This window comes from Vombatus ursinus, unplaced genomic scaffold (assembly GCF_900497805.2).
Source record: "Vombatus ursinus unplaced genomic scaffold, bare-nosed wombat genome assembly UNPS02014832.1, whole genome shotgun sequence".
Lineage (NCBI taxonomy): Eukaryota > Metazoa > Chordata > Mammalia > Diprotodontia > Vombatidae > Vombatus > Vombatus ursinus.
The window spans coordinates 19906214-19925888 of NW_020954610.1; the positions used below are offsets into that span (position 1 = coordinate 19906214).

Sequence of the window (19675 nt, forward strand, 5' to 3'; positions counted from 1 at the left end):
TTTATAGTCTGTGTTTGGGTTTTTTATCCTAATCTCTCTCCTCCAAAAAATGAATCCAAAAAGAATAGTTGTGATTAAATATAGTGTTTTAAGGTTTACAAAATACTCCATACACATGATTTCTTTTGATCCACAGAGGTGGAAATGACTTACCTGTGGTTGAATAGCTAAGCAAGTATTCCAGGCAGGATTCAAACTCAGGTTATTCATGACTCTGGGGTCAGTGTTCTTTCCACTGCACCATAATGCCTTTCACATAGGATCATCTGTTTAGAGCTGAAAGGAATCTTAAAGGCTATCAGGTCCAACCTTCTCATTTTACAGACAAGGAAACTGAGGTATGGAGCAGTTAATTTTTATGTGTAATGTTACACAGCAAGTAAGTATTGGATGCTACATTTGAACTCATCTTCCTGAATTCCAGTGCCCTTTCCCTTACGTGATGTTGCCTCTTACACACATGGCATATGCATTCACTGACTGCTAATGAAAAAAAGAGCTTTAAATTAAAGGAACCCTTTTGAGATCAGCAATAGTAAGATAAACAGGTTGCTTGTTTAAATAAGAATTTGAAAATATTCAAGGACTCTTGTTTCTAAGTAGCATTTCCATCTTTCTAAAGTCTAAACTAACAATCCCTGAAACATTTTCATGGGGTCTGCAAGGTTAAAACTTTTTTCACAATAATACTAAGATATTTTCTGGCTACCAGTTCATAAAGTATACTTGAACTGTTCCTAAATAATTATCATCTTAGAAATGCAAATTTAAACAACTCTGAGGCACCACCTCACATTTATAAGATTAGCTAATATGACAGAAAAGGAAAATGACAAATGTTGGAGAGGATGTGGGAAAACTGGGACACTAATGCACCATTGGTGGAGTTGTGAATTGATCCCACCATTCTGGAGAGCAATTTGGAACTATGTCAAAAAGCTTATAAAACTGTATATCCTTTGACCCCTCAACACTACTAAAGATTTTTAAAAAAGGAAGGGGAAGGGACATATATGCACAAAAATATTTGTAGCAGCTCTTTTTGTGGTGGGAAAAATTGGAAATTGAAGGGATTCCTATCAATTGGGGAATAGCTGAACAAGTTGTGGTATGTGATTCTGTTGGAATACTATTGTGTTACGAGAAATGATAAGCAGGGAGCTCCAAGATGGTGGGAAAAAGTCAGCAACTCAGCAACTCACTTGAGCTCTCCCCAAAACTCCTCTGAACACCCTTAAATAATGCCAGAAGACAATTCTTGGAGCGGCAGAACCCATAAAAGGATAGGGTGAAATAATTTTCCAGCCAAAGACAAATTAGAAGGTTGGTAGGAAAGGTCTGCCACACCTGGGTTAGAGTGGAACACAGTCCAGCTCAGGCTGCACTAGAGCAGCAAACCAGGAGCAGGCCGTGGGGGGCACTGACTCAGCAAGCAACTGTTTCTGGAGCTTTGATCCCACAGACAGTAAAGGGACTGAACAACTGATCAGAAGGAATGGCACTAGGGGCAGAACTCTGTTGCTTTGCCCATACTCAGATCTGGTCACAGTCCCAGGGTGAAGAGGAGCACTAGCACAGCAGAGCTTGTGACAGCAGTGAGCGAGGACCCTCGTCACAATTCCAGGGCAGAAAAGAGTGCTTGTGGTCACTCAGACCAGAGCACAGGCCAGGAGTGTAGTAAATGCACCTCTCTTTAGATCGTACCACCTTGGTAGAACTGAAAACTTACAGTTCCCTAAAAGTATCTCTGAAAACAGCTGCACAAAACCCCTGAAGCTTGGGAAAGTGTGCCTTCCGCTCAAGAAGCAGAGCCTCACTTTAACAAAGAGTTAAACATCAAGAAATAGGCTGGGAAAATGAGCAAACAATGGGGAAAAAAAGTCTGACTACTGAAAGTTACGATGATGACAAGGAAGATCAAAACACACACTCAGAAGACACAAAGTCAAAGCTACTACATCCAAAGCCTCCAGGAAAATGTGAATTGGTCTCAGGCCACGGAAGAGCTCAAAAAAAGATTCTGAAAATCAAGTAAGAGAGGTAGAGGAAAAACAGGGAAGAGAAATGAGAGTGATGCAAGAAAATCATGAAATATAGTTAGTAATAGTATCTGTGGGAAAAAAAATGAAGCAGGTTTCTCTGTGGTCTCATTTTTCAAATGAGAACTGAGTCAAATTTATAAAAATAAGAGCCATTCCCTAATTGATAAATGATCAAAAGATATGAACAGTTTTCAGATGAAATAATCAAAGCTATCTATAGCCATATGAAAAATTGCTCTGACTCACTGTTGATTGGAGAAATGCAAATTAAAACAATTCTGAGGTACTACCTTATACCTATTAGATTGGCTAATAAGACAGCAAAGGTAAATGACAAATGTTGGAGGGGATGTGGGAAAAATGAGACGTAAATGCACTGTTTGTGGAGTTGTGAACTGATTCAACCAGTCTTTAGAGCAATTTGGAACTATGCACAAAGGGCTTTGACCTAGCAATACCACTACTAGATATGTATTCCAAAAGAGATAAAAAACAAAAAGGAAAAAGACCTATATGTACAAAAATATTTATAGCAGTTCTTTTCTGGCGGCAAAAAATTGGAAACTGAAGGTATGCACATCAGTTGAAGAATGGCTGAACAAATTGTGCTGTGTGATTGTGATGGAATACTACTGTGCTCTAAGAAATGATGAGCAGGATGCTCTCAGAAAAACCTGGAAAGACTCACATGAGCTGATATAAAGTGAAATGTTTTGTGTACAAAGTAACAACAATATTGTGAGATGATCAGCTGTGAATGACCTAGCCCATTCTCAGCAAAGCAATACAATGATCCAAGACAATTCTGAAGGACTTATGATGAAAAATGCTATCCATCCCCAGAGAAAGAATTGATGGTGTCTTAATACAGATTGAAGCATACTTTTTTTGCTTTCTTTATTTTTCTTGAATTTTTTTTAATGTATGTTTTCTTTCACAGCTGACCAATATGGAAATGTTTTGCATGACTACACATGTATAACCTATATCGAATTACTTGCCTTCTGAAAGAGGGAAGTGGGGAGGGAGGGAGGTAGGTAGAGAATTTGGAACTCAAAGTTTTAAAAATGAATGTTAAAAATTGTTTTTACGTATAATTAGGAGAAAATAAAGTACTAAATAATTTTTTAAAAAAGAAATGATGAGCAGTATGGTTTCAGGAAAACCTGGAAAGACTTAAATGAACTGGTGCAAAGTGAAGTGAGTTGAACCATTGTACACAGTAACAGTAATATGGTACGATGATCAAATGTAAATGACTTAGCTATTCTCAGCAACACAATGATCCAAGACAGTTCTGAGGACTCATGAAACTGCTAACCACCTCCAGGGAAAGAACTGATGGAGTCTGAATGCAAATAGAAACATACTTTTTTAACTTTATTTTTGTTTTTTTTGTCTGTGTTTTCTTTTACAACATGGCTATATGTATAATCTATATTACATGTTTTCCTTCCCAAAGAAGGGAGAGGAAAGAGAAGGGATAGAATTTGTAACTCAAAATTTAAAAAAAAGGAATATTAAAATTGTTTTTACATGTAATTGAAAAAAATATAAAAAATTTAAGAAGCTATCCTCTTATCCCCAAGCTGGATTTCCCCTGTACTGCCCCATCTTTGTAATACAAGAAGAAAACTGCACCTTCAACTACCAGACTTCTGTTCTAATTCAGATCACATCAGTGGGAAAAATAATTTAATAGCATGCAGCGTTTACGTAATGCTTTGCAAACAGTACATGTTATCTCACTTGATCCTCACACCAACCTATGAGGTAGGTGTTATTATTATTCCCATCATAAAGATGGGGAAACTGAGGTGACTTGTCTGAGGCAGGATTTGATCTCAGGTTTTCCTTACTACAAAGCCAACACTTTTACCCACTTACCCTCTGCTTGCTTCAGTTTCTGCATCTGAAAAACAGGGATAATAATAGCACCTGATTTTCAGGGTTGTAGTGAGCATCAAATGATATAATATATGTAAAGTGCTTTTCAAACCTTAAAATGCTAAAGACTAGACATTATTATTATGTTAATTATTTTAAAGGAAGCATGCAAGCTCTAATGTATTTTGATTACTGATTAGTATAGAAGCATAGATTGATGAAAATATCCTTTTGCAGTCTTTTGTGATTCCATCTGACTGGCCTCAGCAAATTAATGAACTCTTGGTCTAAAGAAATGACACATTATACTTTAAATCAAATTTACTTACTTTTGAGTTTATTTCTATTGCAATTGAACTGGGATGGTTTATCCTAAATAAAATAAAATTAAAAAAAAAACCCTGAAGTACCACTTATTTTTATGCATGTGATCTATTCAAATTAAAGTGTAGCAGCCAGCTGCTACTCATTTTCCACAAGAACAGAACAGTGGAACGAGACATAAGCCACAAGATGATAAATTCAGAATTTCTCAAGAGGGAAAGTTGTTAAACATTAGAAGAGAAGATTCCGTAACTTCCCTCAATAACCTACCTAGTCTAGTCCTTTAAAAATAGGGTAGCTTATCAACTATCTGGGAAGAGTTATTTAAAGTTGGCCACTAACTAGCTCGGTCACTTTGGGAGGATTCTTTACCTCTCTAGACCTGTTTTCTTTTCTTTAAAATGATGGAAATTAATATAGATGAAGTTATTTGTAGACCAGGAAAATTGGCATTTCTCACATGGAGCCAAGATATGGTTTCCAGGAAGGAATTAGAACCAACAGATCAGATGAAATGCTCCACCCCAGTAAAATAACTTTGTAAATCTTCCTTATTAAAACTGTAATACGATCACATTGCTTCAAAGATTATCTACCATGTCAAAACTGGGGGGCTATTTTCTAATAAGGAAGAGTTTCCTTTTTTAAGCATGAAGCCTGGTTCTAATCTTGGTCACAAATAACTTTCTGTGAGCTCTTAGCCCATTTTCTCAACTTTCAAATGAAGGAGTCAAACTAAATTATCTTTAAGCTCTCTTCTAGCTCTAAATCTAGTGATCTTATAAATATATTTGACCCTAGGCCAGGAAATAGTTTTCTAGTGTTGGTGGGCTTATAGCTGTTCTTCTTTTCTTCTGTGAGACGGGGAAATGTTACATGATACTTCACAGAACTTTGACAATCCCACAGCACCTTTGGGGAGTCTGCCCATACCATTCACTTCTTCAGAGACAAGAAGATACCAGTTCACCTATTCTAGGTCTTGATAAACACCTTATATATAATTCAAGAATTATTTCTATAATAGAGTTGAATGATATTCTGTCCATTTTATTATTTTTTAGGGCAAAGATCAGTCCTCTCACCTTTGGCATCCTAGGGAGTGGCAAAAATATACTATTAAATTGATGCTAAGGTAAACAACCTTAGCCTACTTAATTGAACATAAACCACAGTTCCTAAAAAATTCCACTTGGGATCCAAATTGGCTTCAACTTGCTTTTCCAGCCTGATTTCTCATTACTCCCCCTTTACACAGACTATATTGTAGTAAAACTGCCTGTTCTTGTGGAAGGTGCTATTATTACTTCCATTTTACAGAAGAGGAAACTGAGGGAGACAGAGGTTAAATGACTTACCCAAGAGATCACATGGCTAGTGTCTGTAGTCAGAGGATTTGAACTCAGGTCTTCCTGATTTGGGGTCTAATACTCTATCCATTGAGCCACCTAGCCATGTTTTCATCTCTCTCAACTGTGATTTATGCAGGTCCTCTTCGGACTACACATTCTCTTCCTCTCAGCCCTTCAGAATCCTTAACCTCTGAGCTCATTAAAGGTGCTCCCTCCCTGATTGGTCTAGAAAATGTGCCCCTCCCTTCTTGAGGGTTCCTTGAATACCATATTTCATCACATAATCTTTGCAGATTTTATGCCAATTTTTTTGCAAGAAATTGGGGTGCAACCATTATGTGAAGCTTTAAAAAAAAACTACCAATAACAAATTGTACCGGTATTACTTAAAATTCATTTATTACTAAACTGTCTTTGGTGCAAGGTTAGGATGCATGGAATACTTGTGAATACACTTCAAAATTGGGAAGATGCAAGTCTTACCATATCATGTGACTTACTCTTGGAAGCTTCACCTACCTGCCTACGGCTCTTCAGTGAGTTAAGTGACAATACCATTAGTATTAGCAGTGATCTAAGCAAACCATGAAAGTCGACTTTTGGACACATATTGACGACATGCATATGTGCACTGAGAATTCTAGGGTCGAAACTGGCAATGTGCGAGAGATAAATGCATATCCATATACCACTGGTGAATAATACATTGCTGCTCTGTTTACCTTTTAAGTGGTGTGATGAACAGAATTATACCACATGATAATTACATGAGGAAAGGTTATAAACCAATTTTTGGACTGATAAAAACAGGATGCAATAATTGTGCAGTGGTGAAGATTATGCAGTGAAATAACAGTATTTTAGTTCTCTCCTTTGCCCCTCCTCACCTCCCAGCCCACCTTGTATTTTACTTACCTGTGAATATTGCTCCTAGTATGGGAATTTTTAACTTGGGGTCCACAATTTTTTTATCTTGATAAATTTATTTCAATACACTGATTGCCTTTGTAATCCTATGTATTTTTATTTTATGCATTTAAAAACATTTTTTCTGAGTGGTTCATGGGTTTCACCAGGTCCCCGACCAAAAAAAAAGGTTAAGGACCCCTGCCCTAATAGAATGTAAGCTTTTTGTGGACAGATACTATTATCTCTTGTATTAGGGCCTAGCAATGCTTTGCATATAAGTGCTTAATAAATGTCTACCTCCATATTGACATGAAAACTTTGTATCTAATTGAAGAAATAATATATTACATTTAAAATCCTTAAAGGTAGGGACTTTTTCATTTGAGGGGAGGGGACAACTTCATTGCCCTGTACATAGTGATTTAATAAATGTTCAGTGAATTGAAGTTTGAGCTGTGATATATAGCACTTTCCTGGAGTCTCTGACATGGTATCACAGCAAAATTTCCCCCTAAAACCCCAAAGAAATTATTTTTAGTCTTCCTAACCACTGCCCTAACTTAACCATGAATAGCAACTTGGGTAAAATATATGGTTCTTCTCTCTGATGACTAGGAAGTAAGTATACCTGCATCTTTTTTACTCCCTTCTGGGGAATATCCCCCTATTCCCCTTCAGAAGGCAACAGAACACATCCCACATACAGATGTTGGTTAACCGTGGAAGCTGTTTGTGGGTAAACCAGAGGTGCTTCTGTCATTTTGGAGGGAGAGAAAATCAGCAGCTTTAGGTTTAGAGAAGAGTAAAATTAAAAAAAAAAAAAAAGTCACAAGACTATGCTTTCCGAAAGGGACCAACAAGTCTTCTCAGGTAGCCAATGGAATAACTTTAGATCAAGAAAAGGAACATAGACTTCCTGAGGAGTCATTCAAAAAGACCCTGGACCAAAAATAGACTCACCCAGGGGACTTTACAGAGATATTTAAAGCTATCTTCAGAGCTAAAATATGCATTCACTCTATAGGGAAAAAACACATTAGCCAATTTTAGGATAGCCAAGGAGGTGCACGTCATGCCTGGACTATTGCAATAACCTGCTTGTGGGTCTGCTTATCTTAGTTCTTTCTCCATTCCCATCTATCCTCCATTTAGTCACCAAAGTGATTTTCCTAAAGCACAGGTTCAATCATGTCCTTCCCCTACCTAATAAATTCCAGTGGTTCCCTATCACCTCTAGGATCAAATACAAAATGCGCTGGCATTCAAAGTTCTTTGTATCCTAGTCTTTTCCAACCTTCTCAGTCTTCTTACACCTTATTTTCCCTGCCATATATTCTTTAATCCAATGATGGTGCCCTTCTGCTATTCCATCAACAAGTCATTTCATCTCTCAACTCTGGGTATTTTCTCTTGCTGTACCCTATGCCTGGGATGTTCTTCCTCCTACAGTCTGTCTATTGACTTCCCTGGCTTCCTTTAAGTCCCAACTAAAATCCCGTCTTTTACAGGACGGATTTTCCTAATCCCTCTTAATTCTAGTCCCTTCCCTATGGTAATTATCTCCTATTTCTATGTAGAAGATACATAATATCTGTATATAGCTTGCTTTGTATATATTTGTTTGCACGTTGTCTCCCCCATTTAATTGTAAGCTCCTTGAGGGCAGGGACTGTCTTTTGCTTCTTTGTATATACTCAGCACCTGCACAGTACCTGGCACACAGTAGGTGCTTAATAAATGTTTATCAATTGATAGAACCTTGGGCCTTGAGTCAGAAGACCTAGGTTCAATTCTAGCCAGACATTTACTAGCTATGTGATCCCAGGTTAAGCCTCCTAACCTCTAAATTTTCTCAAATGTAAAATGGAGATAATAATAGCACTTATCTCCCAGGGTTGTTTTGAAGATCAAATATTTATAAAGTGCTTAGCACAGTACTTGGCACAGAGTAAGTGCTTAATAAATGCTTGTTTCTTTCCTTGCTTTCAATTAAAGATCCATTATTTATCCTACTTGCATGCAACAGAAAGTAGAAAAATATTAGGTACTATGTTCCTGAAACAGAAGCTTGCTAGTGACCCCAACTTACCATGATAGGAATCTCTGGCAGCCTATAATCTCACCAGATGCCAGCGGCAGTCATTGACTTTAAGTTTATGGAAGTAAGGTGATCAGCAAGGGTGATGTCTATTCCTATGTCTCTGTGTAGCTGGGATAGGCAGGAGGCAGCTAGATGGTACACAGGATAGAACACTGGGCCTGGAGTTAAGAAGACCCAAGTTCAAATCCACTTCAGACACTCACTAGCTGTGTAACTCTGGGCAAGCCACTTAATCTCTGTTTGCTTTAATCCATTGAAGAAGAAAATGGCAGACCCCTCTAGTATCTTTGCCAAGAAAACCCCATATGGGGTCATGAAGAGTTGGTCATGACTGAACAAGTTGTGATAGATTTATCAACAAGTAGATAGGCACAACTCTCAAAGATCTTCTATAAAAGTTAAAGTACCTACAAGTATGCCCCCACCTACAAAATTGCAAATCCTCGGATGATCCTTAGAGCGGAAGTAAAATTTGGCCTTAATCTTTGGTTATTATTTGTGGTGAGACTGAGGTAACAACTTGAAGCAAGTGCATGTTTAAACGGGCTTTTTCATGTGTACCCTAAGTACAAGTTTGAACTTTAGTGACAATCTAACTCCACCTGGTTTCTTAGTAATGATGCCATCATGGCAGCTAATGCTTTCTAATTTACATTCACATGTTAGTCTTTTCAAAGAACCAGTTGCCAGTTGCTGAAGTCACTACAATTGCTTAAGGTTAGAAATAATCTGTGGGAATTGTGTGTTCCCTTAGCAATTGCATAACTAGGGACAGGGAAGTACTTTGGAACAACACACCCCTTACACAAGGGATTAGTACCAAACCTTAGTATATTCCAGCCAAAAAAAAAAAAGTGTAAGAAAAATGTTTCTGCACAGCAAATCTCCAAATCATATTTACTTACTTATTGACTTAATTCTACTTTTCTTCCTTAGGATTCCCTGCTTTTCATGCATTTTTTCAACCAATAAACATCTATTTAATACCTACAGCAAAGCAGAGTATTGTGTTAATTGCTAGAGGAAATACAAATTTAAATTAGATCATTCTTTTATGTATAGGGCTCACAATCTGACAGATTAGGCAGATAACTGTTATTGTTCAGTCATGTCCAATTCTTCATGATCCCACCTGGGATTTTCTGGGCAAGGATACTGAAGTGGTTTGCCATTTCCTTTACAACTTTTTTTCTTTTTTTTCTTTTCTTTTTTTTTTTTTTTTTTGGTTCTTGTTGTCCTTAATTTTCAAAGAGGACCAAAATGACATCACTATGCTAGAGTTAGGTTTTAGTCTATCTAACTGTGGCTGATCAGACCAATATGAGCTCAGAATGTTCTACCACAGGTCGAGCACAAATAGTCTGTGTAAACCTTTGGGGTGGATTCTCTAAATTTGTGATTCTTGTGTTTCTCTTGAGCTATTTCAATTTTGCTTTGCTCACAGAGCACAGCACTTTTTCTGATGTGGGCATACCATGCTATGTGGTCCTGTGTGAGTTCTCCATAAACAGTCTTTTTGGCAAGTGTGTCTTTTGCATTCAAACAACATGGCCAGCCCATTGGAGCTGTGCTCTCTGAAGCAGAGTTTGAATGCTTGGTAGTTTAGTTTGAGAAAGGATCTCAATGTATGGTATCTTATCCTGCCAAATAATCTTCAGAATCTTCCTAAGATAATTCAAATGGAAGTGATTCAGTTTCCTGGCATGGCACTAGTCTACTCTCCAGGTTTCATAGGCATACAACAATGAGGTCAGCACAACAGCTCTGTAGACTTTCAGTTTGGTAGTCAGTCTAATACCTCCTCTGTCCCACACTTTCCTTTGGAGCCTCCCAAACACCGAGCTAGCTCTGACAATGTATGTGTCAACCTCATTATCAATGTGTACATCCCCGGAAAGTACACTACCAAGGTAAGTGAACTTAATCCACAGTATTCAAAACTTTTCCATTTGTTGTAACCGACGGTTCCACGTATGGATGATGTGGTGGTGGGTGATGGAGCACCTGTGTTTTCTTGGTGGTGTTAGGCCAAAATTAGCACAAGCAGCAGAGAATCAATCCATACTTTGTTGCATCACAGCTTCAGAAGCCACATTGAGTACACAATCATGTGCAAACAGAAAACCACGCACTAACATTCCCTTCACTTTGGTCTTGGCTAGTAGTCTTTTCAAGTTGAAAGATTTGCCACCAGTGCAGTAGCTGAGCTTGATGCCATGTTCATCCTCATTGAAATCATTTGACAATATGGCAGAAAACATCATGCTAAAAAGCATGGGAACAAACACACAGCCTTGTTTCACTCCACTGGTGAGTGGGAAAAGCACAGGCATTGTCCATTATCCAGAACCCATGCCACTATGAAATTGACATACACTGCTGATGAACTTCTCTGGACAACCAAATTTTGACATAATTTTCCATAAGCCCTCACGGCTGACAGTATTAAAGGCCTTCATCAGATCTACAAATGTTGTATACAGACCTCTGTTTTGCTCCTGGCATTTCTCTTGGAGTTGTTGGGCAGCAAACACCATATCAACTATTCCTCAGCCCTTTCTAAAGCCACACTGGCTCTCAGGTAGATGACCATCTTCCAGGTGAAGGATCAGCCTATTAAGGAGGAGTCTGGCAAGAATCTTGCCATCAACGACTAAGAGAGAGAGAACCCCCTGTGACTGTCACAGGAAAACCTATTTCCTTTACCTTTATAGAGATGGACAATGGAGGCATCCTTGAACTCCGGGGGATAACCTCCTCTTGCCATATAACCTGGAAAATTTCAGTCAGCTTTTTTGTCTGTTTGTTTTTGGTGAGGCAATTGGGGTTAAGTGACTTGCCCAGAGTCACACAGCTAGTAAGTGTCAAGTGTCTGGTCTGAGACCGGATTTGAACTCAGGTCCTCCTGACTCCAGGGCCAGTGCTCTATCCATTGCACCACCTAGCTGCCCCCAGTCAGCTTTTGTATGAGTAATGGACTCCCTACCTTGTAAATCTCAGCTGGAACAGAAATCAGCAGCAGGTGCTTTGCCACACAAAAGGAGCCTAATGGCATTCAAAACCTCTTCTTTAGTTGGAACTTCAGCTAGGGAGGGATCGACTTCAACTTGAGGTAAACGGTCAATGGCTTCAGCATTGATTGATGATGGTGTGTTGAGAACATTATGGAAGTGTTCAGTCCATCTCTCTAGGATCATGTCCTCATCACTAATCAATGTGGCTCCATCAGCACTGAGTAGATGAGATGCACCATAGGTCTTTGACCCATAAATAGCCTTCAGGGCATCATAAAAGCGCTTTGGATTGTTACTATCAGCACACAACTGAATTTCATCTGCCTTCTTACTGAACCAAGAATCCTGCACCTCTCTAAGCTTTGCTTGTACTTTACTTTTGATGGAATTAAACGCTGCCTTCTTATAGATGGATGAACTATCCTGCTGGTAAACCCTGTGGAGTTCTTGTTTTTCATTTGGCAACTTCTGAATTTCCCTATCATTTTCATCAAACCAGTTTTGATGTTTGTGAGTGTTCTGACCCAGATGAGCAAATGCAGAGCTGTACACCAAATCTCTGAAAGCTGCCCACTCCTTTTCTGCTCTACTGTTGCCAACTGTGGGTTGGCTCAACTTTCCCTCCAAGTCAGTAACAAATTGCTCAGAGATGAGCTCTAATCTGTTGAAATTAATTCTTTTGGTAGTTATTTTGCCTTGAGTACTCTGCTTTTGTTGAATGCAAATATTTAGCTTAGAGAAGATAAGTCTACGATCAATCCATCACTCTGCGCCATACATTGCCTTCATCACTCTCACATCCTATTTGTCTCTTTTCCTTACAATCACATAATCTATTAAATGCCAATGTTTGCTGCAGGGGTGCATCCATGAAGTTTTATTGCGTTTAGATAAATGGAAGATAGTGTTGGTGATGAGGTCATGAGATGCACAAGTCTTCAGTAGTAAGTGACCATTGTTGTTGCTGTTTCCAACTCCATTCCTCCCTCGAACTCTCTGCCAAGTCTAGTAGTCTGAGCCTACTCTAGCATTAAAGTCAGCCAGAATTATAAGCTTGTCCTCCTTTGGCACATTGATGATAAGTGTCTCCAGGTTTTCATAAAATTTTTCTTTAACCTCATCAAGGTTCGTCATGGTGGGAGCACAGGCACTGATGATGGTGGTGTGACCTTTTCCTGCAAGTGGCAATTCCATTTTCATGAGCCTGTCATTCACTCCTTTTGGTAGGCATACAAGCTTGTTGACTAGATTAGTTTTGATTGCAAAACCTACACTAGCTTCATGGTTCTCCCCTTCACTGTGGCCACTCCAGAAAAACATGTAACCAGCTCCAACTTCAGTAAGCTGACCTTCATTTGCCAGCCTTGTCTCACTCAGAGCTGCTATATGGATGTGATACCTGCTGGGTTCTCTTGCAACAAGAGCTGTTCATCTTTCAGGTTTACTTCAGGTCTACCTCTCACCTGTGGCTCCAAGAAGCTGTAGCATGCCCAGCAGCCACACTCCAGTAAATTGTTTTGGCAGATGGGCTAAACCAGGTCGAGGGTAACCAAAGGTATGAGGATATGAGGGTAACCAAGAAACCCATTAATGAGTTAGGAGGGTGTCTACCCCAAGCAGGCAAAGACTTCCCGTGGTAGAATGGATTGATGAGAACAATTTGTTCCAATGGCCACAAAGGCAGCTAAAACAGGCACTGTGGAGCACTTAAAGCTTGGTTAGATATCAAAGATTATCCATTGCATCTTGAGCCATCACCAGTCATCTTGATTCTGTCCTGCCACTGGACTGTGATAACTCTAGAGGAGAGGGTGAGACTGACGACTTCACGCAACTATGCCTCACTTAAATCCAATTTACGCACAAATCAAAGGACATCACCCATACCATTTTACCTATCTCAAAGTCCTGTGGTGATGGGCAAGTGACAAAGTAGCAGGCGCAGATACACTGGGAGCTGTAGTCATAATCCTGCACACAGGTGGCCCAGGCCATAGGGTTGTTTCTCACTGGAAGCAGCAGTGGGATTCAGGAGCCCCCTGGGTATCTGAGTAGCCTTTTAAGGATTGCACTGCTCCCCCCTGGGGTGAGGAAATGGCTAGAAAAAGTGCCCTAAAATTGTCTGCTTACCCAACCCTGGCCTGATAACTGCAGCAGGCAGGGAATTTCATTCTGTTGTCGAAACAAAAAAAAATGTACAAAAACGTCTGCAAAGACAATTCCACTCACCATCTGCACGTGGAATGTGCGCATACTTATAGACAACACAAAATCCAGCAGACCTGAAAGATGAACCAACTCATTTTTAACAGATGAGGAAATGGAAGCAAACAGGGTTAAGTGACTTGCCCAGGGTCACATCACTGCTGTGAGGCTGGATTTGAACTCAGGTCTTCCTGAATCCAGTCCTGGCCCTCTATCCACTGTGCCACCTAGCTCATTATTCATGAACCCATTTGGGGTTTGCTTGGCAAAGATGCTGAAACAGTCTTCCTTTTCCTTCTTCAGCTAATTTTACAGATTAGGAACTGAGGCAAACAGGGTTAAGTGACCTGGCTAGGGTCTCACAACCAGTGAGGCCAGATTTGAACTCAGAAAGATACATTCCTGACTTCAGGCCCAACATTCTATCTACTGTATCACCTAGCTGCCCTAGTCATACACAATATTGCTTGATAAATGAATTAATGAAATGCAAAACAAAGTTCTGTGAGGTCAAGGGTGAAGGTCACTACCACCTTGGGCAGTGGGGGGAAGGGAAGAAATCAGGAAAGGCTCCAGGGAAGAGGTTTCATTTGAGTTGTGATTCAAAAGATGGATGACAGCAGTTCCCATAGATTTAATTATCTATAAACAAATGAACCCCAAATATATAGATCTAGCCCCAGTCTCTTCTAAGCTCCATCTGCAAAGTACATCCAAAACAGAACCCCTTATCTTTCCCCAAACCTTTCCTCCATCAAAACTTCCCTATTTTTGTACTACAATCTTTCCAGACACTCGGATTCCCAATTTTGGCATTATTATTGATTCCTCACTCTCTTTCACTCTGATTATCCTAACAGTTGACCAATCTTATTATTTCTACCCCTAACATCTCCCCTTCTCTCTACTCATATGGCCACTACTCCAGTTCAGGCCCTCATCACACTGGCCTCAACTACTACACAAACCTCATGGAGTTTTGCTGCTTTCCTCCTCCTGTCTCCAATCCATCCCCCACACAGCTGCCAAAATGATTTTCCTAAACTGAAGGTTCTATGATGTCACTCCCCTCAATAACATCCCCTAATCAATAAACTCCAATGGTTCTCTACTCCCTTTATGATGAGATATAAGCTTCTCTCATAGTTTTTAAGGATCTTCACAATTTGGCCTCAACCCTCCTTTACAACTTTATTATATATTACTCTCCATCTAGCCAAACTAGTCTTCTCTGTGTTCTTCACAGGACACTATCTCCACTCTTTGTGCCTCTGTAGCGTTCCTCCCTATAACCGAAATACTCACTCTCATCCTCCCCACTTTCACTTCCTAGAACCCTATTTTCTTCAAATCTTTGCTCAAGCTATACCTTCCCCACGAGGCCTTTCCTGATCCTCCCAGACTTGTTTCCTCCCTCCTCCAATTTACCTGGTTTGTCTTGTGAAGGAAATTTGATTTTTAATAATAATTGATATGATATGTGTAATGAATATACCAATAGATTAGATTTTTCAGAATTGCCTTTTCCAGCTTGTGAGTCACTCACAACGCAGCTTGAATCTATCACACTTTGACAAGACTCACAATCGTTGGCATCCTTCTGCCTGCATACCTGAAGTGAAGCAAATCAGATTGTAGAACCTGTTCCTGTCACAGCGGGTGGGCCCTGTGACCCACCAGGTAACAACCCCCAAGGGTTTGAGCAATAGTGCTCCCACAAGACTCCAGAATTGTTGTATTGTCTTCCATTTGTGAGTTTGTTACGAGAAACCACTTTGACACTGGAAACGGATTGTTTATAATCCATCTTCCCTGTCCCTTCCCACTTGTGATTTATGTATATAATCTCTGCCTTCACTTCAGCAAGGTGGAATTCTGATTAGGAGAATTTCTGATTTGCAAATCTGTTCCTCATAATGAAACTAATTAATTAAATGGCTACCTGATTATTGGCACTTTGTCTCTGGCCTGCTGTTTTATCATTAGCAGGTTAGAGACTGGCTCAGTAAAATCCTGTTAACAATCTTTTGTATATATGTGCATATTGTGTTCCCTGAGCTCCTTCCTTGAGGACAGAGAGTATTTCATCCAGTGCTTGGTGCATAATAGGTGCTGAATGGACTAATTTACTAGAGTAAGAAAAAAAATAAAGGATCCCTTTTTTTTTCTCTTTCTCCTTCTCTCTCTAGACATTAGCCCTATACTAGAGAAAGGATACTGTTACTTACTGGATTATACTTTAGACAAATACTTTCTTTTCATTACCTTTGGACCTGTAAGGAGGAAGGCTGTCAGCATCATCAATGGACTTCCATTCTTGATAGCCTATGGTCTGACACCTGTCTGAGAGGTGTCAAAGAACCCCCCCAGAGGAGAACAACTTGGTCATTTTCATCAGGGCTGTTAACTACCAGCCCTATGAATATCTATAAACATGTCAGATCTTTTTTTTTTTTTTAAGCTCTCAGAGTTTCTCTGAGAAAAGCAGAGTAAAGATGAAATACCATCTCATTCATTCATGTGTTTGCATCAGGATATAGTGGAAGAGTATTGGGTTTGAAGTCAGAAGACCTGAAACCTAGTCCAACATTGCCAAAACTTGCTGTGTATTCTTGGGTAAGTAATAAACCTCTCTGGTCCTCCTTTATAAAATGAGAGGATTGGAATAGATGATATTCTAAGATTCCTTCCAGTTCTGTGTCTGCAATAGTCTACAGAAATATCGAAATACTCATTTTATACAGCCAGTAGACTGAAGGCATGCAGAAAATCTGTCATATACAAGGGGCCTTAAAATTCATTTTAAAAAATTGGTTACAGCAGGCAAATTTAAATGCAAACTTCCACCTAGTGTGTATTCTGGTGATCTGAGCCAAGATTTAATTAAACAGGAGAATGCTGAATTTGAGGTTAAAGCTCCATTACAATTACCATATGAAAAGTACTGTCCCAAATAGCTCCATTTCAAAGTTTAAAGTGAGCAGATAAATTTCATAGGATGGAAGTTCTGCTACAGGTTTTCTGGCCACTTAAGAAACAAAGCAAATTGAGAAAGAAGGTGGTGGAGGAGGTGAACTGGGGTTGGAACCAAACAACATGAAGGCAAAGGTCTGAGGCTCTACTGCTAACTATGTGACTTTGGGAGACATTTTGCTTCTTTTATTTGTTGTCTTATCTGTAAAGTAAGACAGGCTAAAGTCCCTTCCATTTCTGATAGTATCTCAGACTATTTTTAATTTGATATTTCTGTTTTTGTACAGTGAAAATATAGTTATAGAAATAGAAGAAAATTTCATTTCTTCTTACAAGAAAAGAATCTTGAAGGTCATCCAGGGTTCAAAATGTTGAGAGACAGTGACTCACTTCACCCTAAATAGTTTGTTCCAAGGATACAGCAACACATAGAAAAATTTGCTTCCAAAGTCAACAAGATTTTTTTTTTTTGAAAATAGATTTAATCTTATTCAAGTTAGAAATGTTCTCTTTCCATTCCAACCACTCTTTCAACACCCCCATCCCCCATCTCATAAACACACCCACATCCACTCCCACATACGTCAATGCCCATTCTTACAAAATGCAAAACAGAGCTGCTGGGAAGAGATAGAAAAGTTCGTGTGTGTGTGTGATTAATCTGTAAAAAGCTACAGAATCAAATCATTTTGAGGTTTAGAATAGGTTAGCATTCTAATCCTCTGATTTTGAGAACATGTTGAGGGCTGAGGGTAGAGGAGCTGGGAAGAGGGAGAGAAGAATCAAAATAATTACTGGGATTTGGAGGGTAGAAATTTTTCTTTTGTTTACAGTCAGTTAATAATGCTGATAAAACATATAGGAAAGAAGGATGCCACCTAAAAATCAAATGTCTCAGTGAAGAAGAAGAATCCACTTCCAGGTAGGAATAATAAAAGAAGACACACCAACAAGTAGAGGGACTCTGGTGTGTGTATCTGTGGATGTGTCCATTTTAACAAAGAGAATGAGAATAAAAATCAAATACCCAAAATAGCAGCTCCAAGGGAGCTCAATTTGCTTCCTGGCACTAAGAACACTAACTCACACTTATTCTATCCACCAGCTCTGAAAAAAAGAAAAAAAATTTAAGTGAATCAGATTTTGTGCATTGAGAAATGAGAAAAAAAACCAACAAAAATAACCCACCTCAATGCACACTCATTCTAACACAGTGTCACAAATTCCAAAAAAATGTGCTCCATCAGAAGGCAATATTCATGTTAGGGTTTATATGAATCTGGGGCCAGTGATTATGGCATGTTTTCGTCTTGATTGCAGGAGATGAGTCCTGATGGGTGCACAGGCCTACTTGACCATCTTACGAATCATGTAGTTGAGGATTCCCCCATTTTGGAAATAAGTGAGCTCCACATCTGTGTCAAGCCTCATGATAGCCTGGAAGGTCTTTCCCGTATCCAGCTATGAGAATAAAAGAAGAAAAGGGTCATTCAAAGAAGTCAAAATGAAAAACATGTATTTATTAAGCACCTATAGTATGCCAGACACTACGCTAAGGATATAGATAAAAGTGAGAAGTGTCCCTGACCTCAAGGAACTCATATTCTACTGAGGGGATACAATATATACACAGATAAGTAAAAAACTAGCTAAATATAAAATAAACGCATCACTGTTGATGGGAACAAGGAGAAGCCTAACAACTAGGAGAGTCACAGGTTCCCAGGGGCAAAGGTGAGGAAGAACATGCCAGAGACGGTGAGGTGGACTGTCGTGCATAAGAAGCAGCAAGGCCAGTTTGGCTGGAGCAGAACAGGAGAGGAAGTAATGTGTAATCAGCCTAGACAGATAGGCTGGGGCTGACCAAATTGTGAAGAAGGGCTTAAATGTCAAACAGTGACAAAGAGGACCAAGTGATGGTTCTTGAGCAAGGGAGTGAGATAGTCCACAAGTTTTATTCAGTGATTAACTAAATACCAGGCTCTGGCAAGGTGCTGGGGATATAAAGAAGGATAAAAGGTAGTCCCTGCTCTCAAGAAGCTCATGGTCTAGTGGTCAGATATGCGCTTTAAGAATATCCATTTGGCAGCTGAATGAAGGAAGGGCTAAAGATAAAGTGTATTTCACGGATACCATTGGTGAAGGTTCCACTTACACCATTCTATGGGACAGATAACCAGTATATGGCACCCAGAGGCTTAGACAGAGTAGTTGCCTCTATCTTCCCACACAAAGAGTCCTTGGCTCTGGCTTAGTGGGAGTGGGCACTATGAATGGGATTAAATTTTAATTCCCTTTCTCTGAGTATGAGAGAAAACAACAGGAAGGGGAATCTCGAGGGCTGCTCATTCAGGGCAACGTCTGTTGAGAAAATCACAGATAAGGACTCAGCCAACCCTCACCAGGGAGCTTCTCTGCATGACATAAACTGCCACTTTCAGAAGAGTTACCATAAAGATTTCTTCATGAATATTTCACAGTCCTCAATGGTCTTGCCTTAAATAAGGCAAACCAACAATGGGCTCTATATGTTCTCAAGGAAAAAAAAAATCGACTAATGAAACCAAAGAAGCTAGAGAATATGTCTGCTGTTCACAGGAAAATTTTTCTATGAACAAAAACTATCATTTGTTTAAAAGCACACTTTTATGGAATGGAGTATGAAGGTTCTCTTTGTGAAAAGCTTAGTTTGCATTTAATTATCAGCAGCAGTAGGTACCCAGCAATCACTGTGCACCCTGCCAAAATTTTAAAATCAACTTCACTGGGAAATGATGTACGGCAGCCACAAAAAGGCATATAAAAACAGTTAAATAAAAATCAGGCAGTGGGCTTAGTTAGAACTGAGAATGGATCTCAAAAGAACTA

The 19675-nt window shown here is 39.3% G+C and overlaps 1 protein-coding gene across 2 annotated transcripts in view; it reads right to left on the bottom strand.

Annotated features, from left to right (window-relative positions):
- Window positions 1-17156: 17156 nt before the first annotated feature.
- ACO1 (aconitase 1) overlaps window positions 17157-19675 on the bottom strand; it is a 93792-nt gene continuing 91273 nt past the window's right edge. The window contains exon 21 of one of the 2 annotated variants that reach the window (XM_027839369.1): window positions 17157-18268. In XM_027839369.1, coding sequence (XP_027695170.1) covers window positions 18155-18268 — 114 coding nt within the window. In that variant the 3' untranslated portion in view covers window positions 17157-18154. The remainder of the gene's footprint in view (window positions 18269-19675) is intronic. The other variant, XM_027839370.1, reaches the window with a different exon arrangement.